At 49.0% G+C, this 26,516-nt stretch overlaps 1 protein-coding gene across 1 annotated transcript in view; it reads right to left on the bottom strand.

Annotated features, from left to right (window-relative positions):
- Positions 1-708: 708 nt before the first annotated feature.
- PPAN (peter pan homolog) overlaps positions 709-26,516 on the bottom strand; it is a 150,805-nt gene continuing 124,997 nt past the window's right edge. Inside the window, exon 12 of the mRNA XM_078639937.1 lies at positions 709-3,316. Within this exon, the coding sequence (XP_078496063.1) occupies positions 2,667-3,316 (650 nt within the window). The 3' untranslated portion in view covers positions 709-2,666. The remainder of the gene's footprint in view (positions 3,317-26,516) is intronic.

Here is a 26,516-nt window from a genome sequence, read left to right as displayed (position 1 = left end):
TATCCAGACCTAGATGTCCAGCACCTAACTTAACTCCACCAAACCAGAATTCCGGCAAATTGCCACGAAAAAGAAGTAAGTCCAACCATGCATTAGAATCACATGACCCATAACGGACATGAACTCTGCCTTTCACCTAAAGTCAAGTCCTTCAGATTGACCCCTGACACCAATCTTACCGTGTAAAAATACATCACCAAGACAATGGAGATGGATGGATACCAGCTCTCTCTGCTACAGAAAGTGCAACCATTCCTTTCACAAAACAACTTCAGGAATTGGCATTCAAGCCCTAGTACTCATGCATTTGGATGTAGCAATGCACTGCTCCACCGGCCTCCCAGAATCTATGCTTGCCCCTTCCTCTCACATTCACCTTAAACGCTGCAGCATGCCTCATTAAAGGCCTAACAAAATAGGACCACATCAGCATCGCCTTGATGGAAATCCACAAGATCAACCTGGTTTACTTGAGGCTCTAGCTAACCAATACTGTGGGCCCAGATTATCCATTTTTGATAATAGATAATTTGGGTACAAAATAGATCATAGTTTTAAGACACAAAATAGCTAATCTTTTACATCTATTAATGAACTGCTTGACCTATATTTTGATAGCATTTTGGGCACTGTCCTACCATTGTTTTGGTCCCAACTTAATTACTGCATTAAATGTCAATGATTCATGGAACAAAAAGACCATCCATGTGTACTCAAAAGTTCATTTATTTTAGACCAATCTCATTGGTAGAAACAGTTACACCTTTCTGCAAAGAATCTAGCCATTTATTTGGTCACAAATGTACCTTTCTTTTCCACACAGTTCGAACATGAATGTGAACATACACGGTCTTAATTTGGGTGTAAATTTACCTTAGTCATTTTCAAGCATAAATCAATTATTTGAGAAACTGTGTGGCCAATTACACACACCATTAATTTAGGCATCCTTTGCATTATTGGCTTTTTGTAGAGTGACCAATAAATATTGCATAAATTTTTTGAACATTCATGCCAATATTTTGGACACATTTGAACAGTTCAAGGACAAATTATGCCAGAACTGATCAAGGCTGAGTTTGAAGTGAGCTACATTAGCAAAAGGTTAGACTATCCTCCTGCTGGACCACTCTGCAACCAATCAAAAAAAAACACTAGGACAACCAGTGAACCTATAGATCATTCGGAAACATGGAGCATCATCTTCTCATGTCATACCTCTATCTCCTAAAATTGTCTCGAAACAGAGAGAATGAAAGAACTGGTATTAAACACTGTTTGGACAATACACGTATGGCACAACTGAGTTACAGGGCACTGTACATCCTGCTCCCTCACTTTTACAGATGAAACCTTGCTACACTGGCCAAAGTGAATTAGATTACAGATTCCACATTTCATGCTTCTCTTTGTAGTATGTTCTAGAACTTGTAAGGATTAAAGTACAGGTCAGTGGTCTAGGACAGACTTGAATCTTCAATTACAGGACATCTTTAATAGACTGGCCACAAGTAAAGAGGTAAAGGGGATAAGAAAAACAAGGAATACAACATTTTTTAAACTTAGTTCAATTACAGTCCGGCACAATCTGTTACAGATTAAACTTGACGACACAAAGTACCATGTGCAACTAATCTACCCTACAGTCTTTAGGATTATGCAGAGTATATTTCTTATACAAATGTAAACCGGTGTAGTAAATTCCTTCAAAAGTATAGCCCACTGGCAGGCACAGTGTTACCAAAGTGTAATTAAACACCACAAAACTGAATACAGTTGCCATCAGCTGATAAATAAAACTGCAGCATGAGGCAAACAATACCATGAATCTCTGAAAGAGGATTTGAATACACGACTACGGGGTAGAAAGGATTTTTTTAATTAAGGGCATTCCCAAGCATGAAGATGGGCCCTTTTCAATATCTGAAATTCCTGAACCTCGCCGTTTTGAGTAGGATACATATTAGTTGGATCAGGATAACTTGTGAACTACAAGGAAAGCCTTACTTTTTATAAACCACACAAATACAGCGATATAAAGGAGCATAGAGCTACTCCCTCAGTTCAGAAAAGCAAATGCTCAACTGATGAATTATTCTACACTGCATCCCCAAACAACTCTGAAATGCTACATACTCTGCAAATGGTGAGACACTTACAGGCCTGTAAGGATTTCAGCATTACCCTCTGAAAAGTAAGTGCGGACAGGCAAAACAAAGTATCTAAGGTGACTATGTCTTACTTCACTGCTTGCCGGCTTCTTTGTGGATAAAGGATAAATTGGACAAAAAAAGGCACACAACCCCCAAGGCTAGAAGCATGGCTCAGGTCTATATTCGGATGAAGCAGAAAAAAAATAAGCAGACAGAAAGGAAGGGAGGTAACTAAGAAGGTGCATAATCAGAGAGTTTGATGAATGTATGCCTTAATTTGTCCACCCAATATAGTTCTACCAGGGCAGACTTGGTGTCGATATGAATTATTTTGTATGCCATTTCTGGACTACGGTCACAAAACTGCACCTTTGCTCTGTGCATTCAGAGTGATCTTGTCAGAAATAAAATTCAAAGACACGTGTGCATAGGATATACTTATTCTTTCATTCTCAGTTGTCTTGAAATTTTCAAAACACCAAAAAATACACTTTCATTAGCTAGACCAAGTCTTTAAAATTTCTTGTTTCTTTTCTGTTTGCTGCCCCCCTGGTGTCCTTGCTTTCTCCCTAACCAAGGTTTTGTTTTTTGTCCTTGTCCAATAAGCTTTGATCTCTCCATCCTGGGATTGCTGAACTTAGGATCTCTTTTACCACCCTGTGGTCTTTGCTGTGCCTTAAATTTGCCACCTGGCGACCTTTGCAGCTCTTGGTTTTTAAACTTTGGGGATACAGGAGACATGTGCTTTTTCCAGGCTGGACCTTGCCGCTGTCCTTGGAATTTCCCACCCGGAGATCTTTGCTGGTCCCCAAATTTCCCTTTGGGAGATCTTTGCCGCTGATTAAACTTTCCCCCTGGAGATCTTGTCCTTTCAGCAAATTTCCCACCGGGAGATCTCTGCGGTTTATGAAACCCAGCTTCTTTCTGTTCAGTATTTTTTTTTCCTGGAGTTCTTTGCTGCTTTTTAAACTTCCCCCATGATGCCTTCTTATCATTAAATTTCCCACCAGGTGATCTCGCCTGTTGACCGACAGTTTTGCCTCTGCCCTGCTGTTGAGGTCCACTGCTTTCATCGCTCAAATTCTTGCTCTTCTTAAACTTCTTACCAGGATGCGGTGGTAAGCCAGGGCCTCTTTTTCGTTTACCTCCTTTTAGCTGGAGATCTAGAAAAGAAGAAAAAAGATAAATGAGACCCCCTTTTGGGAGAACTTGCATTGCAGAGAACATACAGATGCTACTGAATCTTGCAAGCTTCGAAGGTATATGTAATTGGTTGATGGGCCACAGTGCCTCAATATGTATTAGATAGCTTTAACTTTCATGATCGAGATGAATAATAAGTTAATTATTCTGCGTATAAAACACACCTCCTTTTATTCTGCAGTTGCACGAAGACCAGCAAACTATATACCTTACACATCTTTGAGGACAGCACACAATTTGCTGCTGTGGGAAGCAGATAAAGGCTCTATCACAATATTTTAATGGATGTGAATAGGAGAGAGTGGGGCGTACAAATATACTTTGTGTGTTCATAGCAATAAACACTCTCCAAAGCGGAGCATTTACTATATACACATGAACTCCTAACATTGAACAGCAGCATTTGTGTTGCTCATAAAGGCCGAAGAAGCACAAATAAACTGAACACTCTGGACTTCGCCTTCCCCAGGAACATTTTACTAGACTATATGAGGCAACATATTGCAACTTGTACATAAGTGTGTTGGTATGAAAGTCTCTTAAACACAAAGAGTCCATGGGTAATCTACACAAAAAGGGGCACTGAGATGGGGTTACCTAAGCACTTACATGTCCTCCCAAGATAATGCCTCCTTTGTTTATCAATATAAAATAGCCTACCTGTAGGAAGCTGGCTCTGTATTGAATATGCTACTTACCAGTATGCATCTGTTCTTGGCATGTAGGGCTGCTAACATTCATATCTTAGCATTAGATCGCCGCCTAGTGTTGGGTCCGGATGATCGCACATTGTTGTCCTGGAAGAGTCTTCGAAGTATCCTGAGATAGGTGGCTCCTCCCCTGGACTACAGTGCGCATGGGCATCGGCTCCATCCCCAGATTGTTTTTCGCCATTGTGGCAGAAGATGGAGTGAAAAGTGTAAAGGATGTCCATGCTAATGACTGAATACAATAGTATATCTGCAGCTGCGACAGGCACCGGGGAGGAGGGTGGGCGATATGAATGTTAGCAGCCCTACATGCCAAGAACAGATGCATACTGGTAAGTAGCATATTCAGTTCGAGGCATGTGGGCTGCTAAATTCATATCTTAGCATAGAATACATAGCAGTCCCTCCATCAGCGGCGGTTGCCCGTGCCAGCTGCAGAAACCTGAAAGAGAGTCTTGAGAACAGCCTGTCCTACAGCAGCTTGCTGCTTGGAATGCACATCAACACAGTAGTGTTTTGTAAAGGTATGTGGTGTAACCCACGTGGCTGCTCTGCAAATGTCCTCTAAAGGAATGTTCCCTAGGAAAGCCATGGATGCCCCCAATTTGCGTGTGGAGTGCGCCCTTGGGGGTATCGTTAGAGTGCGTTTGGCCTTTTGATAACATATTTGGATGCACTTAACAATCCACCTGGCTATTCCTGCTTCGGAAATAGGGTTGCCTTTGTGTTGTGGTGCGAAGGCAACAAAAAGTTGTTTTGTCTTTCTAAAGGGTTGTGTCCTGTCTATGTAGTACATCAACGCCCTCCGTACATCTAAGGTATGGAGCATTCTTTCCGCCACCGTTTGTGGGTTTTGAAAGAATGCCGGCAAGTCAATAGTTTGGTTGAGATGAAACTGTGACACCACCTTCGGAAGGAATTTGGGGTTAGTGCGTAGCACTACCCTATTTGGATGAATCTGAATGAAAGGCTCTTGGATTGTGAGCGCTTGTAGCTCACTAACACGCCTCAGTGACGTAATAGCTATTAGGAAAGCTACTTTCCACGTTAGGAACTGGAGTTCACACGAGTGCAGTGGCTCAAAAGGTGGTCCCATCAGTCTGGTGAGGACCACATTGAGGTTCCACACCGGAGCTGGTGGTGTTCTTGGGGGAATGACTCGTTTCAGACCTTCAAGGAAAGCTTTAATGGCAGGCACTCTGAAGACAGAGAGATGCTGCCTGTTCTGAAGATAAGCCGCTATGGCGGATAGATGTATCCGAATGGAAGTGTACGCTAGATTGCACTTGTAAAGATGCAACAGATAGCAAATGATGTTAGGGATAGATGCATCTAGCGGGTTGATGTCATTGGCTGTACAGTAAATGACAAAACGCCTCCATTTCGCAGCATAGCATGCTCTGGTAGTTGGCTTCCTTGCCTCCTTGATGATGTCCATGCATTCCGGAGGTAGGTTAAGGTATCCAAACTCTAGGACTTCAGGAGCCAGATTGCCAGGTTGAGCTGTTGCGGATCTGGATGCTGAATTTCTCCATGGTTCTGCGTCAAAAGTCTGGGCGTAAGGCGCAGTCTTTGATGCGGCACCACTGAGAGTTCGAGGAACGTGGTGTACCATGCTTGGCGCGCCCACGTTGGAGCAACTAGGATGAGAGTCATCGCGTGCTGCCTTAGCTTTCTTGCCACCAGCGGTATCAGAGGGGCTGGCGGAAAAGCGTACGCAAATTTGCCTGACCAGTTCATCCATATCGCATTCCCCTGCGACTGTGGGTGAGGGAACCTGGCGGCAAAGTGTTGGCATTTTGCGTTTTCTTTTGTGGCAAACAGGTCTATCTCCGGATGACCCCACTGCTGGAAGTACGGGTGGAGTACAGATGGGTGTAACTCCCACTCGTGCATTTGATGGCTGTATCTGCTGAGCAGATCCGCCATCTGATTGTCCTTTCCCGGGAGGTGTTCTGCCATGAGGAAAATGTTCCTCTGAATGGCCCACTTCCACATGCTCTGAGCCAGATGAGACAGCTGTGGCGAGTGGGTGCCTCCCTGCTTTTGAATGTAGTACATCGCGGTCATGTTGTCCGTCCGGACTAACACTACCTTGTTGCACAGATGTACAATGAAGGACTTGATCGCCATGAAGATTGCCATCAGTTCCAGATAATTGATGTGCATCCTCTGTTGTTGCGTCGTCCATAGTCCCTGCACTGTGTAAGTGAGCAGATGAGCTCCCCATCCCTGGAGAGACGCGTCCGTTGTCAGGATAATCTGTGGCACTGGCTCCTGGAACAGTCAGCCCTTGCAAAGGTTGTGTGGAGTCCACCAATGCAGAGAGTCGTATGCCCGACTGGTAACCAACACTAGGTCTGTCAATTGTCCCTGAGCCTGTGTCCACTGATTTGCTAAGCACTCCTGGAGCGGGCGCATATGTAACCGTGCGTGAGGGACTATGAAGATGCAGGAGGCCATCATGCCTATCAACTGCATGAACACTCTCGCTGGAAGCGAGTGTTGTGGTCTGAACTTTTGGATTAGAGACTGCATGTTGTCTATCCTGACTTGGTTTGGTTGAGCCATGGCCGTCAGGGTATTGATAGTCGCACCTAGAAACTGCCGGACATGTGCCGGCTGAAGATGCGACTTTGGGTAGTTCAACGAGAAACCTAGATTGTGAAGGAGGTGAATGGTGGTCGACATGTCCGCGGCGCACTGTCGTTCCGACTTGGCTTGAACGAGCCAGTCGTCCAGGTAGGGGTAGACATGGATGTTCTGCCTCCTGAGGTGCGCTGCTACTGTCGCCAGGCACTTGGTAAACACCCTTGGGGCTGTGGTGACTCCGAAGGGTAGGACCTTGAACTGGTAATGCTTGCCTTGGATAGTGAACCTGAGGTATTTCCTGTGGGACGGGTGTAGTGGAATGTGGAAATAAGCATCCTTGAGATCTAAGGTTGCTAAGAAGTCCCCTTGGTTTAACAAGGGAAGAATCTGTTGCAGTGTAAGCATGTGGAAATGTTCTGATAGTATGTAGTGGTTGAGGGGACGTAGATCTAGAATGGGTCTGAGAGATCCGTCCTTCTTTGGAATAAGGAAGTAAAGGGAGTATACCCCCGTGCCTTCCTCTCCCACTGGCACGAGCTCGATTGCGCCTTTTTGCAGCATTGCCACTACTTCTTGCTGCAATAAGTGCAAGTGCTCTGCGGACATAGGCCTTTGCCTTGGTGGGATGTTGGGTGGAGTGGATTTCAACTCCAGGCAATAACCATACTGGATTAGCCGTCGCACCCACCTGTCTGTGGTGATGTTTCTCCAGACGGGCAGGAACTGCTGCAGTCTCCCCCCGACAGGTGTTAAGTGGTCGGGGGGCAGTGACAGAGAGTCACTGTTTGCTAGGGGTAGAGGAGCGGGAGTTGTTGTTTCCTCTGCCGCGCCCTCTGTTGCTGTTATTTCTGTAACCTCCCTTGTTCTGTTTCGCGAACGAGGATTGTGCTCCTCCCCTTGAGAATTGAGATTGTTGACCCATTTGTCCTCTGGTGACTCCACGTGCACCTGAGCGACGAAAATTATTGCCACGAAACTGTTGTGACTGCAGGGCCCCCATGGACTTAGCAGTTTCTGTGTCCTTCTTTATCTTTTCGAGGGTGGTGTCAACATCTGGACCAAACAGTCTATCAGGATTGACTGGCTGATTAAGTATTGTTGTCTGAATATCGGGTTTAAACCCAGATATGCGGAGCCAAGCTTGTCGTCTCAGCATGACGCTAGTGTTGATAGCCCTAGCTGCTGTGTCTGCGGCGTCAAGTGCACACTTGATGGCTGCGTTGGAGATCAGTTTACCTTCCTCTATAAGCAGTTTGGTGCCCTCTTGAAACTGTGGAGGCAGGTGTTGTACTATTTGCTCAAGGGTGTCGTAATGCGCCCTATCGTAACGTGCTAAGAGTGCTTGTGTATTTGAAATACGCCAAAAGTTGGCAGCCTGTGCCGCCACTCTCTTGCCCCCTGCCTCCAGCACTTTGGACTCCTTGTCAGGGGGAGGAGCTTCACCCGTTGTCTGGGAGTTGGCCCGTTTTCTGGCATTTGCGACCACAAGAGAGTCCAGAGGCAACTGTCCCCGAATGTATGCAGGGTCTGCAGGTGCTGGCCTGTACTTCTTTTCGATACGTGGATTGACCACTCTCGCCCTGGTAGGTTCCTTAAAGATGTCAGCTGCATGCTTGAGGACTCCCTTGAGCATAGGCAGCGTTTTCACAGTTCTTTCAGAGACTGAAAAAGTGTCAAAGAGAAAGTCCTCTTTCACCGGGTCAGCATGCATGTCTACATCATGATTAGCAGCCGCCCTCTCGATGAGTGCATGAAAACCTGCAGAATCCTCTGTTGGGGATGCACGTGCACTGAAAGGCTGTGGGTCTTGCCCCACACTTTGGGTGCCTTGGTCACCAATGTCATCATATGCATCTGTGTGTGCATCTGGTTCATTTACTGGGAAGGTGTATTGGTCCTCCTCATTGTAACCCTCACCATCAGAATGGTCTGGTGAGGGAGTAGGGCTTCTTCTTGGAGGAGGCTGGATAGGCTCTATGAGGTTAGAAGCGTCCAGAGGAACTTTTTTCTTCTTTAGTGGGATAACATAGGAGTCTAGAGGCTCTGATGTGATCCTTCTTTTGTATATTGTCAATTTGCCTGTGTTGGCGTCGATGAAGTGCTCAGAATCGTCCTCTGATCCGAGTTCTCGACTTGAAGGTACCCCTGCCGTAGAAGAATCCGCCTTCTTTGGCGTCGATTTTGTAGAAAAAGCCTTCGGAGCCTCTTTCGGCGGCAGAAGGAAGAGAAGCTTGCTTTTAGGCTTGGCCGGAGCATCCTTCGGCGTCTGAGGCGACGGTAACGGAGCCGACGTAGCAGCGGCCTTTTCCCTGATTCTCTGCAGCGAAGCGGCGATGGGAGACGCTTCATCCACAGTGGCTTTTGGCGCTGACGAGGACGTCTTGACCTTCCCCTCGGATCCGACGTGATGGTGGCCCTTCTGAGGTTTGGGCGCCGATGCCGTTGACGCCGACCCAGAGTCCTTGGACCGATGCGCAGACGTGCCAGCAGTTGATCCGTGCGCTTGAGTCGGTTCCGTATCCACTACGCTGCTGGCCTTGGCGTGCTTGGACGGTGTCGCAGCGGTTGATCCGTGCCGACCACCCTTTTTAGAGGATCCCTCCTCCTGCGCCGATTTCGTTCCAGCGGAATCGATCGACTTCTTCGGCTTCTGCGGACCGGAGCCCGACGGAGCCGATGCGGCAGCGGGTGCAGTATGTTTTTGTGGGCCGGCCGCCATTTTAGGGACGCTCGAGTCCATAAGTTTCGTTTTCGGGTCGGCCATTTTAGGTGTCGTCGACACCGCAGGTTTCGGTTTCGATCCGGCTTGCCCAGCAAGTACGTCCGTGGCCGGGCCTGATGGCGGGGCCGTGGCTTGCGGCACTGGGTCTTGGGTAAGGCCACTTGGCGATCCCGTGACCCGATCTTGATCTTCGAAACCTTCGGGGCATAGCTCGTCTCCAGAGCTATCTGCCGCGGCCCCATAAATCTCTTCGACGTCCCCTACCTCGTCGACGTATTGAAGGTCTTGACCCGCGACTCCGTCGTCGTCCTCCGGATCCGCCTCGACCTCCGTTTCGGGTGGGGAGATTTGGAGAAGATGACCCTGTTCATCTTCCTCCTGGTCGCCGAAGATGTTTTCTGGATCGGGGGCCGCTTGTCTGGCCTCCAGGCGCACCGCGCGCCGAAGCTTGAGAGTCTTTTTCGACCTGAATTGAGCGCAAGCCTTACACTTGCCGTCGTCATGGTCCGGTGAAAGGCATTTGTTACAGACCGGGTGGAGGTCTATATGTGGGTACTTGGACCCACAGAGCGGACAGTACTTAAACGGACTCCGCTCCATGCTGTAAAGTTGTAGTCGTGTCGCGATGAGAAGGCCTCGATGTTCGAAGAGTGTAGACTCCGTTGAATCCGACTTCAAGAGTTGGAAGAACCAGAGACCGTGCGCGAACAATACCGACGCTAGAAAATACAAGGCCTTTTGGCCTGAAAAAGTTAGTTTTTCTCGGTTCCGACAAAGAGAAGTCGGGACCACATCCGAACCCAATGGCGGAAAAAAACAATCTGGGGATGGAGCCGATGCCCATGCGCACTGTAGTCCAGGGGAGGAGCCACCTATCTCAGGATACTTCGAAGACTCTTCCAGGACAACAATGTGCGATCATCCGGACCCAACACTAGGCGGCGATCTAATGCTAAGATATGAATTTAGCAGCCCACATGCCTCGAACATGGTATACCACAAAGTGGTTATATCATGCACAGAGGTTCGCCCAGAAGTGGGGAAGGCTCAATGTAAACCCAAAGTGCTCTATTTGGGGTAGTGTGGGCGAGCAGCCTTAGGCCCAACACAGAGGAGTGCAAGACATTTGTTATGCACACAGCCATTAATAAACACACAACTCAAAAAGGAGACAACAATTTTATAAAAAATAAGCTTCTTTCAAGATCTATTTTAAGACCAAGAAATAAATAAAAAGGGGAGTACGTTTTTCCACAGGAAATACTTTTCACTTTAAAAAGTGGCACAGTGCAATTTTCAGTTCAGCAATGCTTAACTGTGGGAGGAAAACAAAGAAAGCGGTTTTGCAACAGAAACTAATAGTTTCTAACCTGTTGGTGTAGTTTTGCAGCTTAAAGAATTTTCTGGATTCACTATGCTGTGCTTTATTAGGCCATTTAGTGGTTGGGTCCAGAAGAACAAGTTACTTACCTTCGGTAACGATATATCTGTAAGAAACAGTAGTTAGTATTAGATTCCTTACCTTAGAATATCCCCAGGCGTCAGTCTGGATCCGGAAACTTTTGCGTAGCAGTACCCCTGCGCGTCGGTAGGCGTCGTCTGCAGGCGTCCCCTGCGGCTCCGCGTCGTCGGCGTCGTGATGACGTCGCTGGAGTATATAGACGCCGCCTCCGCGCGCTGACGTCAGTTCTTTGCACACAGCTTTTCCGCGCCAGAACACGCAGAGCCATGTGAGAACTAACACTGGTGCCATTTGAAACTAGGGCCCTGAAAGGGATGTCCTTAACCCTAGGTATCAGTTCGCAGAACGGGGAGGATGGGCGGGGCGGTAAGGAATCTAATACTAACTACTGTTTCTTACAGATGGAATATGCTACTTACCAGTATGCATCTGTTCTTGGCATAGAGGGCTGCAGAGTGGTACATTTATGAATAGATCGCCATCTGGTGTTGGGCTCGGATGATTGCACTTTGTTTTTCTTCTGGAGAAGTCTTTGTCGTCATAGGTGACTCCTCCTCTCGGTGTTAGTGCGCATGGGCATCGGCTCCATCCTTAGATTGTTTTGCCATAGTAGGGTTAGATGGAGTAGTGTAGTGTAGTACATAAAGATATGCCCATGTAAATGTATCTAAATAAGATAATGTTGGGACAGACACAGGTTTCCGGGGAGGCAGGGAGGGCATGTACCACTCTGCAGCCCTCTATGCCAAGAACAGATGCATACTGGTAAGTAGCATATTCCGTTCGAGGCATATGGGCTGCAGATGGTACATTTATGAATAGATTGTACAGCAGTTACCTCCCTAGCGGTGGTCACCAGTGTCTGTCGCAACTGTCTGAAATAGAGTTTTTAATACAGCTTGGCCCACTCTGGCTTGTTGTGCAGCCTGTACATCAACACAGTAGTGCTTTGTGAATGTATGTGGTGTAGACCAAGTTGCTGCTCTACATATGTCATCTAGGGGAATGTTCCCTAAGAATGCCATAGATGCTCCTAGTTTTCTTGTGGAATGAGCTCTAGGAGGAACAGTTAATGTTCTCTTTGCTTTAATGTAACATATTTGTATGCATCTTACAATCCATCTTGCGATGCCTGCTTTAGAGATAGGATTGCCCTTATGTGTTGGGGAAAATGCTACAAATAGTTGTTTAGTTTTCCTGAAGCCTTGTGTTCTTTCTATGTAGTATGAAATGGCTCTTTTAACATCTAGTGTATGTAGAGCCCTTTCTGCCACCGTCTGTGGCTTTGGAAAGAAGACTGGTAATTCCACTGGCTGATTGATGTGGAATGCTGAAATTACTTTAGGCAAGAACTTTGGGTTTGTTCTAAGAACCACTTTATTCTGGTGTATCTGTAGGAATGGTTCTTGTATTGTTAATGCCTGTAACTCGCTTACTCTTCTGAGTGAGGTAATGGCTATAAGGAATGCCACCTTCCATGTAAGGAATTGTATTTCGCACCTATGCATAGGTTCGAAGGGTGGCCCCATTAGTCTGGTGAGTACTACGTTGAGGTTCCAGACTGGGGCAGGTGGTAATCTTGGTGGAATGACTCTTTTAAGACCTTCCATGAATGCTTTTATCGCTGGTACTCTGAACAGTGATATGCGCTGCCTGTTTTGTAGGTATGCTGCTATAGCTGCTAGATGTACTCTGATAGATGTGTACGCTAGATTACATTGCTGTAAGTGTAACAAGTAGCAAATAATCTCCCTTGTTGATACGTCTAGAGGGTTGATATTGTTATTAGTGCAGTGTATAGCAAACCTCTTCCACTTAGCTGCATAGCATGCTCTGGTGGTTGGACGTCTCGCTTGTTTAATTATTTCCATGCAATTTGGGGGGAGATCTAAGTACCCAAATTCTAGGATTTCAGGAGCCAGATCGCTAAGTTCAATTGAGTTGGATCTGGGTGCATTATCTCTCCATGGTTCTGTGTAAGGTGCATGGGTAGAATTCGTAGCTTTTGATGTGGCACTTGTGAGAGTTGCAGGAGCGTGGTGAACCACGGCTGTCTTGCCCACGTGGGTGCTACTAGTATCATGGTCATTGAATGTTGTTGCAGTTTCCTGACCACTAATGGGATTAGTGGGAGAGGGGGAAAAGCGTATGCAAATTTGTTGGACCAATTTATCCATAACGCATTGCCCTGCGACAGGTGATGTGGGTACCTGGACGCGAATCTTTGGCATTTTGCGTTCTGATGAGTGGCAAATAGGTCTATCTCTGGTTGTCCCCATCTTTGGAAGAATGGCTGCAGTATTTGTTGGTGCAGTTCCCATTCGTGTATTTGTTCCGACTGTCTGCTTAAGATGTCTGCTATCTGGTTTTGAACTCCTGGTAGGTGTTCGGCTAACAGATAGATGTTTTGAGGAATGGCCCATCTCCAAATCTCCTGTGCCAGTCTGGATAATTGGAGAGAATGCGTCCCCCCCCTGTTTTTGAATATAATACATTGCTGTCATGTTGTCTGTTCTGATCAGGACTGCTTTGTGGATAACATGTATCTGAAAGGCTTTCAATGCTAGAAACACTGCCAGTAGTTCTAGATAGTTGATGTGCAGTGTTTTTTCCTGCACACTCCACCTTCCTTGTACTGTGTATTTGTCCATATGTGCTCCCCATCCGGTGAGCGATGCGTCTGCTGTTATTGTCACCTGTGGAATTGGCTCTAGGAACGACCGCCCCTTGGTAATGTTTGTTCTGTTCCACCACTTCAGAGAGCGGTGTGTGCGGTCGTCTACCAACACCAGATCCGTAATCTGTCCTTGAGCCTGATTCCACTGTGTCGCTAAGCATTCTTGTAGCGGACGCATTTGTAGTTTTGCATATGGTATTAGCAGTATGCAGGATGACATCATGCCTAGTAGCTGCATGAACACTCTTGCTGTTAGTGAGTGTTGTGGCTGAAATCTCTGAATGATTGTAAGCATTGCTTGGACTCTTATTGGGTTGGGGTACACTTTGGCTTTTTCTGTGTCTATGGTAGCCCCCAGATATTGTTGAACTTTGTTTGGTTGTAGGTGTGACTTTGTGTAGTTCACCGTGAACCCTAGCTGGTGTAGTAGCTGAATTGTCTTTTGTGTGTGTTGCAGACACTCCTCTTGCGACCTGGCTTTTATTAGCCAGTCGTCCAAGTATGGGAAGACATGAATTTGTTGTCTTCTTAGGTGAGCTGCTACCACTGCCAGGCATTTTGTGAACACTCTTGGTGCCGTCGTGACACCAAATGGGAGGACTTTGAACTGATAATGTTGTCCTTCTACCACAAACCTGAGGTATTTCCTGTGGGCTTTGTGAATAGGGATATGAAAGTAAGCGTCTTTTAGATCCAGTGTAGAAAGAAAGTCCCCTTTCTTCAGTAAAGGAAGTACTTGTTGGAGCGTGACCATGTGGAAATGTTCCGAATTTATGTATGCGTTGAGAGGTCTTAGGTCCAGTATTGGCCTTAGAGACCCGTCCTTTTTGGGGATTAGGAAGTATAGTGAGTATACTCCTGTTCCCTGTTGGTGCTGTGGAACCTTCTCTATGGCATGCTTTTCTAGCAGTGATATTACTTCCTGTTTTAACAGTGTCAGGTGATCTTGTTTCATTGGACGCTGTTTGGGGGGGATGTTTGGTGGGGTAGCTGTGAGTTCTAGGCAATAACCATGTTGGATAATTTGTCTTACCCACTTGTCTGATGTGATGTTTTCCCAGACAGGTAGGAACTGTGATAGGCGTCCCCCTACCGGTGTTATATGGTCTGGGGGAAGCTCTATGAAGTCACTGTTTTGGGGTTGGAGAGTTGCGGTTGTTGTTGTTTCCGCGACCTCTACCCTTGTTGTTGTTACCCCTGTATCCACCTCTAGAATTACCTCTGGGTGATGTAGGTGTAAAAGAGGTTTGCTGTTGGTTTGTACCCGTACTTTTGGATCCTCCTCTATAGGTGGATCTACGAAAGGAACCTCTTTGTGTCGGCTGCTGCAATGCTCCCATTGATTTAGCCGTTTCTGTATCCTTTTTCATTTTTTCTAGGGCCTCATCTGTCCCTGTGCCAAAAAGTGTTTTCCCATCAAAAGGTTGATTAAGTAACGAGGTTTGTACCTCTTGTTTGAATCCTGACACTCTGAGCCATGCATGTCTCCTTAGCATGATGCTTGTATTTGTCGACCTTGCCGCAGTTTCTGCCGCGTCTAGGGCGCACTTTATTGAAGTGTTAGTAATTAACTTCCCTTCTTGTATAAGTTGATCAGCTCTCTTTTGATGTTCTTTAGGGAGATGTTTGATGAGTGTTTCTAACTCATCATAATGCGCTCTGTCATACCTTGCAAGTAGTGCTTGCGTATTAGCTATGCGCCAACTGTTTGCCGCTTGAGATGCTACTCTCTTGCCAGAGGCATCTATTAGTTTAGACTCCTTGTCAGGAGGTGGCGCTTCTCCCGTAGATAAAGAGTTTGCTCTCTTGCGAGCGTTTGTGACCACTAGTGAGTCTAGAGGAATTTGTCCCTTAATGTATATTGGGTCTTTTGGAGCTGCCCTATATTTTTTATCAATTCTTGGGTTCAATACCCTAGCCCTCACTGGGTCTTTGAATATCTCTGATGTATGACTGAGAAGGCCTTTTAGCATTGGTAGTGTTCCTGATGTTCTTTGTGCCGTAGGTAGTGTCTCTAATAAGAAGTCCTGTACTAGAGGTTCTGTATGTAGGTCTACCTTATGAAATGTTGCTGCTCTAGTAATGAGTTGTGCAAACCCAGTATTGTCATCAGGAGGTGAAGGTTTTGAGGGATATGACTCAAGGTCGGTATCATTACCTGATCCCACATTATACTCCTCCCATGGGTCTGCCTCCTCTGGGATTGTGTCCTCATCATCCCCAGGGTGTCCCCCCTCCCCTGTGTCACTTTCTCCATCTGTTGTAGGTGTAGATGGACGTGTGGGAGGAATATCTGGCCTATTGTGAGGAATAGGCGGAGATGGTGTGTGAGGTTTGGGAGAAGGGGGAGGAGTTGTATTCGTCCCCATTGTTCTCTTCTTTGGATGAGCCTTGTCGTCCAAATGTTCATGTTTCCTCTTTTTAGGTAGCTCTGTGACTACCTTGCCAGTCTTTGGGTCAATAAACAAAGTATTTTGTTTAGGATCCGTTCCGTGTTCCTGTGTCGGCACCGCAGTTTTCGGTTCCGAAAGGTGTCTTTTCTTTGAAATGTCCATTTGTATTTTCGGTGCCGAAGTTTTGTTCGGATCAGACTTCTTCGGTATCGAAGATGTCCCCGGTGTCGAGGGTGTTTTCGGCGCCGAAGCGTGCTTCGGTGTCGACATGGACTGCTTCGACTTCGAGCTTTCCTTTACTTGGTGCTTCGGTGTCGATGTGGTTGGTTTATCGGAACCGGAACCACTATGATGGGGGACCGAGTGTTTCGGTTTCTGTTTCGTTGCCGGGCTCGAAGGCGGGGCGTTGGAAACTTTTTTCGGTTGTCTGACCGGGCTCGAGGGCGGGGTCGACACCGTGCGGGGTCTGTTTTTCGGTAAAGGGACGTCGTCACTCACGGTTTGTTGGACGTCGAATTCCTCGACGTCGGACTCGTCCGCTTCTGACCCCGCCTCGTCGGCCTCTTCTTCCTCCTCTTCTGGTTGCTGGTCCTCGAACAGCTCCGGGATTGCTTGTGACTGCATTCTCGATACCTCGTGTCTTCGGGCTCGACGGTTTCTAATCGTCGACTTTGACGAGAACGCTGCACAGGCCTCACAGTCCCTGGATTCGTGTTCAGGGGACAAGCAGAGGTTGCACACTTCGTGTAGGTCCTTGTGTGGGAACTTAGCACCACACGTTGGACATTTTTTGAATGGAGTCCTTTCCATGGACCCCGGGCTGGACTACGTCGAGTTTCTCGTAGTCGTCGTCCTTCGAATCGCGTCGGTATGGAGTGAAGTCGCGTTCGATAACGATACCGTCGATTTGGAAAGGAATACGCGCCGGTTATAACCTTCTTTGTTGAAGTCGGTCCGGAGCGCTTCAATCCTCATCCGAACCCGATGGCGGAAAAAAACAATCTAAGGATGGAGCCGATGCCCATGCGCACTAACACCGAGAGGAGGAGTCACCTATGACGACAAAGACTTCTCCAGAAGAAAAACAAAGTGCAATCATCCGAGCCCAACACCAGATGGCGATCTATTCATAAATGTACCATCTGCAGCCCATATGCCTCGAACATATCGTTACCGAAGGTAAGTAACTTGTTCATCTGAAAGAAACAGGTTAGTATTAGATTCCTTACCTTAGAATAGATACCCCAGCAATACCAACCCCGGTGGTGGGTCTGCGAACCAATACAACCTACACCAGAAAGTCCTGGAGGACCGAACGGCCAAAGAAGCCATCCCTCCGGACTTGACTGTCCAGGCAGTAGTGCCTCGCAAAGGTGTGCAGCGAGGTCCACGTAGCCGCCTGGCAAATGTCCTGCAAAGGGACTCCCCGGCCCAGGGCAGTAGTAGCCGCCGTAGCCCGAGTGGAATGGGCCCTCAGCCCAACAGGAGGCTCCTTCCGAGCCAAAGAGTAACATGCTTTGATGCACAGGACGACCCACCGAGAGATGGTGCGCTTCTGTACCGCCCTTCCCTTCTTTTCACCCACGTAGCCAACAAACAGTTGGTCATCCACCCGGAACTGGCGTGTGCGATCCATGTAAAATGAAAGCGCACGTTTTGGGTCCAGACGATGGAGCCGCTCTTCATCCTTTGAAGGATGCGGAGGCGGGAAGAAGGAGGGCAAGGTGATGGACTGCCCAATGTGAAAAGCAGAGACTACCTTGGGCAGGAAAGAAGGTCTAGTCCGAAGAACCACCTTGTCAGGATGAACAGACAAGAAAGGAGGTTTAACAGAAAGGGCCTGGAGCTCACTCACTCTCCTGGCAGAGGTGATGGCAACCAGGAAGGCCGTCTTTAAAGTGAGAAGACGGAGAGGACAGGAATGAAGGGGCTCAAAGGGAGCACACATCAGGAAAGTCAGAACCAGGTTCAAGTCCCACTGAGGCATCACGAACGGAGCAGGTGGATACATGTGCGTGATGCCTTTCAAGAATCGTAAGACAATAGGGGACTTGAATAAAGATGGCTGATCAGGTAGCCTTAAGAAGGCGGAAAGGGCAGAAAGATAGCCCTTGATAGTGCCCAGAGCAGAGCCCTGCTGGGCAAGGGAAAGAAGGAAGAGGAGAACCTCAGACAGAGGGGCAGAAAGGGGGTCCACAGCCTTTGCTGTGCACCATGCCACAAATCTGTTCCACCGGCAGGCGTATACCGACTTTGTGGAGGGACGCCTGGCTGCCAGAATAACATCACAGACTTCAGGAGGCAAGTCAAATGGCCTCAACTGTCGCCGCTCAATCTCCAAGCATGGAGGTGGAGACTGGACAGGTTCGGGTGGAGGACCGTCCCCTGCTGCTGCGACAGAAGGTCCTCCTGAAGGGGCAGGCGGATCGAGGGACCGACTGTCATGCTGAGTAGCTCGGGATACCAGTACCTTCGAGCCCAGTCCGGAGCCACAAGGATAACTTGGGCCCGGTCGCGCCTGATCTTCTTCAGCACTCTGGGCAGAAGTGGTATAGGCGGAAAGGCGTACAACAGACCGCAACTCCACTCGCGCCGAAAGGCGTCGCCGAGCGAGTGCCGTCTTGGAAACTCCAACGCGCAGAACTGATGACATTGCGCGTTCTCTTCTGTGGCGAATAGATCTAACCAAGGCTCTCCCCATTGCTGAAAGAGGCCTCTCGCCACGTCCGAGTTCAGACGCCATTCGTGATCCACCGAGCACCGACGGCTGAGTTCGTCCGCCCTGGCGTTCAGAGAACCTGCCAGGTGTTGAACCATCAGAGTCACGCCCTGACGTTCCAGCCATTGCCAGAGACGCAGAGCCTCCTGGCAAAGGGTCCACGACCCCACACCGCCCTGTTTGTTGCAGTACCACATGGCGGTGGTGTTGTCCGTGAACACCTGCACTACACTCCCGTTGACAAAGGGGAGGAATGCCTTCAGTGCTAGGCGAATCGCCCGTAGCTCCAACATGTTGATATGGAGCCGGGACTCCGCCGGAGACCAGATGCCTCTGATCTCCGCCTCTCCCAAGTGGCCACCCCAGCCCTGGAGGGACGCATCTGTCACAACCACGTGCTCCGGTTGGGGAAGGGAGAGGGATCTGCCTCTGACCCAATCGCGGTCCGTAAGCCACCACTGCAACTGTCTCGCAGTGCCCTCCGAGATCAGGACATGGTCGGATAGGTTGCCCTGATGCTGGGCCCACTGAAACTTCAGGTCCCACTGCAGAGCCCGCATCCGCCACCTGGCGTGATGCACCAGTAGGATGCAGGAGGCCATCAGCCCCAGAAGCCGCAGCGTCAACCTGACTGAAACCCGGGATAACGGCTGAAAGATGGGAATCAGAGCCTGAATATCCCGGACCCGCCGTTCCGGGGGACAAACCCGAAACTGCGCCGAGTCGAGAACCGCTCCGATGAAAAGGAGCTTTTGAGAGGGACACAGGTGTGATTTCGGCACATTGATGGAAAACCCCAGCTCGTGCAGGAGGTCTGCCGTCATCTGAAGGTGGTGGACGACTGTCTGGGGCGAGCCCGCCTTCAACAACCAGTCGTCGAGGTAGGGGAAGACTGAAACCCCTAACCGGCGCAGATGAGCTGCGACCACCGCCATCACTTTCGTGAACACCCGTGGGGCGCTGGTAAGGCCGAATGGGAGCACGATAAACTGAAAGTGCTCGTGGCCTACCGTGAACCGCAGGTAACGCCGGTGGGCCGGCAGGACGGGGATGTGAAAATACGCATCCTGCAAGTCCAACGCTACCATCCAGTCTTGAGGGTCTAGAGCAGCCAAGACCTGAGCCAAAGTCAACATCTTGAACTTCTCCTTCCGGAGGAAGCCGTTGACGTTCCGTAGGTCCAAGATAGGACGCAGGCCTCCTTTGTCCTTCTTGGGCACCAGAAAGTAGTGGGAGTAGCAACCACACCCTACTTCTGGCCCAGGAACGCGCTCGATGGCCCCCTTGGCCAAGAGGGCCGTAACTTCCTCCTGCAGAAGTGTCAAGTGGTCCCCCGACACACGGTGGTTCTGCGGTGGCATGGCTGGAGGAGTGGACTCGAAGGGGAGGGCGTAGCCCCTTCGAACGAGCTGCAGCACCCACCTGTCCGACGTTATCGCGCGCCAGCGGGAGTGGTGATGGCGAACCCTGCCACCCACTGGCGTCACGTGAGCCCGAAAGCTCGGACTAGGAAGGCTTGGATGCAGCAGCGGGGGGAGGCGTGGACTGACCTCGCCGCTGGCCTCTACCGCCACCACGGCGGAAACCACGGCCGCCACCGCGCTGGGGAGCGTTCTGCGGCGCGTGGCTGGCAGCACGTGTGGGACCGCCCCTCCCTTGGCCACGAAAGGGGCGAAACGAACCCGTCTGCTGGCGCTGGGTCGAAAGACCCAAGGACTTGGCCGTGACCCTGGAGTCCTTGAAGCGCTCCAGCGCGTGGTCCGCTTTGTCACCAAACAGGCGACTGCCATCAAATGGCATGTCCATGAGTGTATTTTGGACGTCTGGCGAGAAGTTGGCAGATCTCAGCCAAGCATGGCGACGAATCGCCACCGTCGTGGACATGGCCCGTCCCAGGGAGTCGGTCGTGTCCAGACCACAACGGATCGAGTACCGCGCCGCATCCCGTCCTTCAACCAAGGCCCGGGTAAGCTTGTCCCGCACTTCCTGGGGGCATTGCGGCAAACACTCTTCGACCGTGTCCCACAGGGAGTGGGTGTAGCGGCCCAAGAGGCACGCGGTATTACAAGACCGCAGTCCCGCGCTCAAAGAGGAAAAGACCTTTTTACCAAATTGGTCATACCGCTTTGATTCCCGATCGGGCGGAGCCGAAGGAAATGCGGACTGCGAAGTGGAGGCCTGGATCACCAGAGTCTCCGGGGAGGGATGGGTGGATAAAAAGGCCGGGTCGTCCGAGCATGGACGGTGACGCCTTGCCACATTCCGGTCAACCGGTGCACCGGAAGCGGGCCTGGACCAGGTGCCCAAAAGGACATCCGTCAGGGCCTCATTAAACGGCAGCAGAGGCTCCTGGGGGCATGACTGCGGTTTAAACACTTCGGTCAGAATGTTTGGTTTGACCTTCGCGACGGGGAGCTCAAGGTGTAAGGCCTTGGCAGCCCTCATCAGGACCACCGAATAGGCAGCACCTGCCTCGGACGCCACAGGGGACGGGGAGACAAACCCAGGGTTGGGCGACTCGTCCAGGCCACTGGCATCGCCCAGATCACCTACCCAGTCCACATCATACTGGCAGGCACGGGATAAAGGGTCCTCAGACCCCTCCCAACCCTCACCATACTCATCCTACCCATATTCTGGGTCGACGATATAGACATCGGGGTCAACGGGCCCCATCGGCGTCGGATCCGGCGTCGGCCGACGCCGGTCCGACTCCGTGTCCGGAGTCGGGGAGGAAAGGGGGGTGGCGCCGCGCGGCGCCGGTGCCCCGACGCCGGCCGGAGCCGACGGCGGAGTCGCCGCACCACGCGGAGGCGGTACCACGGGTTGGCCCAAAGGAACCGACGCCGGAGAGGCCGGGAGACCAGCCGGCGACGAACCTGAGGGACCCAGCGGCGCCGGGACCGGAGCCACCGGCGGCGTCGGAGCAGAAGCACCCGAACCGCTCGGGCCCCCAGACGGGACCGACGGCCCCGCAGGCGCCGAAGGCCCCGCCGGAGGAGACCTCGCCCTCATAGCAATGAGGAAGGCCTCGATCTCCTCACGCGACGCGCCTTCCCCAGGGACCGACTGGTATGGGGTAGACGGCGTCGGCGACCCACGCGGGCCCGCGGGGTCACCCGAGCCCCCGGCCGCAGCACGCGGGCGTCGGGGGGAGTCGGGGGTGCGATGGCGACGCCCCGACTTCTTGTGCTTACCTGACGAACCGGAGGAATGGTGGCGACTCCCGGAGCGCCCATGGCGGCTCCGCGATCGTTCCCTCGACCTCCGACCGGACCGGGACCGCTCTCGACGCGGGGCCGACACTCGGAGCTCGAGAAGCTTGCGGGACCGCTCCCGCCTAGCTTTTCCAGTCAAGGCCCGACGTTCGACGCAGGACTCCACGTCGTGGTCCGCGCCCAGACACCGGAGGCAGAGTCGATGGTGGTCGGTGACCGACATCATGCGGTCGCACTCGTCGCAGCTCTTAAACCCAGGCATCCTACCGGCACCGTAGAAAGATTAAGTTTTACAAACACTTGGTCAAAAGACCGGAGTACTGCTCTTCGGATCTGCGCTAACTGGCGCGGAAAAAAGAAGAACTGACGTCAGCGCGCGGAGGCGGCGTTTATATACTCCAGCGACGTCATCACAGCGCACGACGCCGACGACGCGGAGCCGCAGGGGACGCCTGCAGACGACGCCTACCGACGCGCAGGGGTACTGCTACGCAAAAGTTTCCGGATCCAGACTGACGCCTGGGGATATTCTAAGGTAAGGAATCTAATACTAACCTGTTTCTTTCAGATGTGTAGCATTTCCCCCCCTTTTTTTGTATTTGGTGGGCGTCGACGACGTAGTACCATTTGGTGCCCTTCTGTGACGTTGACGGACTTCCTCTGGAAGCCCCACCCTTTGGTAGCCATCTTCGGATTCATTTTTCTTTGTCCTTTGTTTGTATTTTTCCTCCTTATGGTTACCTTCCTAGGCGGAGGAACGTGGGTTCACTAGTGAATCCAGAAAATTCTTCAAGCTGCAAAACTACACCGACAGGTAAGAAACTATTAGTTTTGCAACGTGAGTCTTCTGGATTCACTATGCTGTGTATTGACTTTGTAGCGGTTTGCTGCTAATCTTGTGGTGGCTGGGTGGAAGATGAACTTTGGTTTGTAAATAGATGCTGTACGACCCTGTCCTACATGTGATTCCTTGTTCATTTGAATTTCCACATAGTAATGTTTAGTGAATGTATGTACCTAAGACCGTGTTGCAGCCATGCAAATCTCTTGAATTGGAGTATTAGCAAGAAATGCAATTGATGCTGCTTTTTTCCTAGTTGAATGCACCAGTGGCGATTTCTGTAAAGTTTGTCCTTCTTGCTTGTGGCACAGTTGTAGGGCTTGTGCTATCCATCTTGAGATTGTGTTTTTGGTTACTGGTCTTCCCAGAAAACTTTTTGCAAAGGATACGAATAACTGTTTTGTTTTCCTGTATTCTTTAGTGTTTTCCACGTAATAAATGACTGCTCTTGTGTTGAGTGTGTGTAAAGCTCTTTCCGCTTTGTCCTTTGGATTTTGAAAGAAACTTGGTATCTGTATATTATGATTTATGTGGAATTTTGATACGACTTTTGGCATGAATTGTGGATCTGTCCTCATGACAATTTTTAGTATGTAGTTGAGAATAGGGTTCCTGTAGTGTTAGTACCTGTAGTTTGCCAACTCTGCGTAGTGATGTTATTGCCACTAAAAATGCTGTTTTCATTGTAATACAAAAGGGGATGATGGACAGAGCGTTTGAGCAAATCAAACATTCACCCCAGTCAACTGATCTGGGTTTAATCCATCACCATTCTTTAGCTCACTCTGCCACCCCAGTTCAGACATGGCCATATGCAAATCAGTCTGACCCTGTGCCTCATGGGAACAGTCCAGCCCGAACTGCCAAGCCATGTCTCCCCTGGACCAGAAACAAGCATCCTGGGACGGGTTTCGGGTTCATACCCTTATCAGCCAGGCTATCTTGAATCCAGTGGCAAAGTGAGCAAGGGACTCTCGTCTGAGCATACCCTGCCAACTTAGGGCGAACAAAGCGATACAAAAGGGGTTTATTTCATTGTAAGCATTTGCAGTGTTGCTTTGTGCAGTGGTTCGAAAGGTGCCTTCATTAGTTGTGCTAGAACGAGGTTTAGCTTCCATGTTGTTGCTGGTACCATTTTTGGTGGTGCAATTCTTTTGCTCCCTCTAGGAATCGTTTGACCACCTGTGAGGTGAAGAAACTCTTCCCCGTTTCCCCTCTTGTGTACGCTACAATTGCTGCCAAGTGTACTTTTAGTGATGTAAAGCATAATTTACTTTGTAGTAAATGTGAGAGGTATCTTGGCACTGTTCTTTCTCTTGTGATTTTTGTTGTCAGACGTTTTTTAAGACACCATTGTCTGTATCTTTTCCATTTTGCTGTGTAACATTTTCTTCTTCTTGGTTTTCTAGACTCTTAGAACAGCCATTGTGCTCTTGGGTAGTTTAAGATGTGCGAATTCGAAGTCTTCAGGAGCCATGCTGTTAGTCCTAGGCTCTCTGGCTCAAGTACTTTCCCATTTTGCATTGTTAGGAAATCTTTTCTTGTTGGAATTTTGAGCATTATTCCCTGTGAGATTTCCATACGTTCCGAGAACCATGTCTGTCTGGCCCATTGTGGTGCTATGAGAATCATTGTCATCCTGCTGATTCTGCATTTGCTGATTACTTTGTTCAGTAATGGTATTGGGGAAAAGCGTATGCAAATATCCCTGACCAGTCTATCCATAGCGCACTCCCAGGGACTGCTTGCAGGGCCGCCTGGATGCTAAGTTTTGGCATTTTGCATTCTGGGGTGTTGCAAATAGGTCTATCTTCGGAGTTCCCCATTTTTTGAATATTCTTTGTATTTAATTTTGGTTCTGTTCCCACTGGTGGGATGCTGCGGTTTATCTGCTTCTAGATTGTCCTTCCCTGCTAGGTGTATCGCTAACATCTATTCCTTTTGGGATTGCCCATCTCCACAACTGCTGCGCTAGATTGGAAAGTGCTACAGAGAGAGTCCCTCCTTGTTTATGTAAAACATAGTTGTAGTGTTATCCGTTTGTATCAACACCTTTATCCCGTATAGCTACTTCTGAAAGGCTTTTAAGGCTAAGAACACTGTTTTTAGTTCCAAGATATTGATGCGTTTCACCGCATCTTGTGGCTACCACAAACCCCTTATTTTGAGATTGTCCATATGTGCTCCCCATCAGTGTGAAAGGTCTCCCCTGTGCTATATTTGCTCTGTTCCACCATGCCATCTCCTGATGAACCAGGTTTGTGACAACCACTAGTACCTCCCAACTCAGTCGCTTGTGACCATAGTGTCTGGAGCCATTCTTGGAACGGTCTCATGTGTAGACGGATATTGGGAACTAGGTGAATGCATGATGCCATCATTGCTAGTAATTTCCCCACTGTCCTCACTGTCAGATGATGCCCCTTCTGGTATAGGTGAGTCTCCTTTAGCAGAGCTGTAATCCCTTTCTCGTTGGGGAATGCCTTCCCCAACACGTGTTTATTTCTGCACCCAAGAACACCTTCTTGCATTCCGGTTATATAGATAACTTCTGCTCGTGTATGGAGAATCCCAGCTGAACTAGTGTCTCCATCACTTGTATATGTTGTTTGCATAGGCTGTATGAGTTTTCTCTTACTAACCAGTAGTCTAAGTAGAGGTAAACATGAAATCCTTGCCTTCTGAGATGTGCTGCTACAGCTGCCAGGCACTTTGTGAACACCCCTGGTACTGATTTCAGACCGAAAGCCAGTACCTTGAACTGGTAGTGCTGTTCGTTTATGACAAATCTTAAGAAACGTTTGCGTTTTCTGTTCATTGGGAAGTGTAAATACGCATCCTTCAAGTCTATTGTTGCCAGGTAGTCTCAGTTTTGCAACTGGGGTAACACTTCTTGTAGTGTAGTCACTTTGCGTTTTTACAAACTTGTTTAGAAATCTTAGGTCTAATATTCGCCGTAAAGTTCCATCCACCTTATTAATTAGGAAGTATGTTGAATATACTCCGTTCTTTTCTTTGTGCGGTACATGTTCTATTGCATGTGTTCACCTCTTCGACCAGGTAAGATAGTTCTTCTTTTGAATGTGTCCTTTCTCTTGCCATCCTCTGTGGAGGCTGTTTCGCTAGTTCTATACAGTAACCGTATTGTATTATGTTTAGAATCCACTTGTCGGTGGTTATTTTTTTTCCACCTTTCTTGAAAACGTGTTAGTCTGCCTCCTACTGAAGTGGTATATTGGAGGAACTGTAAAATGGTGTCCATTTGTTCTGTTAACTGCTTCTTTTGTTTGTGTGTACTGTCACTGTTGGTCTTTGTGAGAGTACCTCTGGGTGAGTGCAGTCACTTGGTAGAGGTCTGTTGTCCAACCCTTTGCTGACCTCTGGCAAGGGGGCACCCTCGAAAGGATCCGCTTCCTTGATATTGCCAGCTTTGTTGCTGTCCCTGTTATGTTCTGGTTCCCAGGTTGGTATGTTTGCTGGTAACCTTGGTGTGAGGTAGTAGGTTTTTGCGTACCTCTTCCTGCTGGCCTTCTTGATGGTGTGCCTCTACACATACCTCTGAATTGCAAGGCTCCCATGGATCTTGTGGTTTCATTGTCCTATTTTAGTTGATTTAGTTTGTCATCAACCACCAAACAATTGCTCGCCATTGAATGGAGAATTAATGATGTTGCTCTGCACTTCTGGCTTGAAACCGGAGATTCTGAGCCATGCGTTTCTCATTTCAATTATGCCAATCATCATTTGTCTGCTAGATGTTTCAGCAGAATCAAGGGCAGATTTTAAACATGTGTTTGCAATGTTCTTGCCTTCTTCCACCAGGTGG

Source organism: Lissotriton helveticus, chromosome 1_1 (assembly GCF_964261635.1).
Source record: "Lissotriton helveticus chromosome 1_1, aLisHel1.1, whole genome shotgun sequence".
Lineage (NCBI taxonomy): Eukaryota > Metazoa > Chordata > Amphibia > Caudata > Salamandridae > Lissotriton > Lissotriton helveticus.
This window is presented reverse-complemented; position numbering and strand designations above follow the sequence as displayed.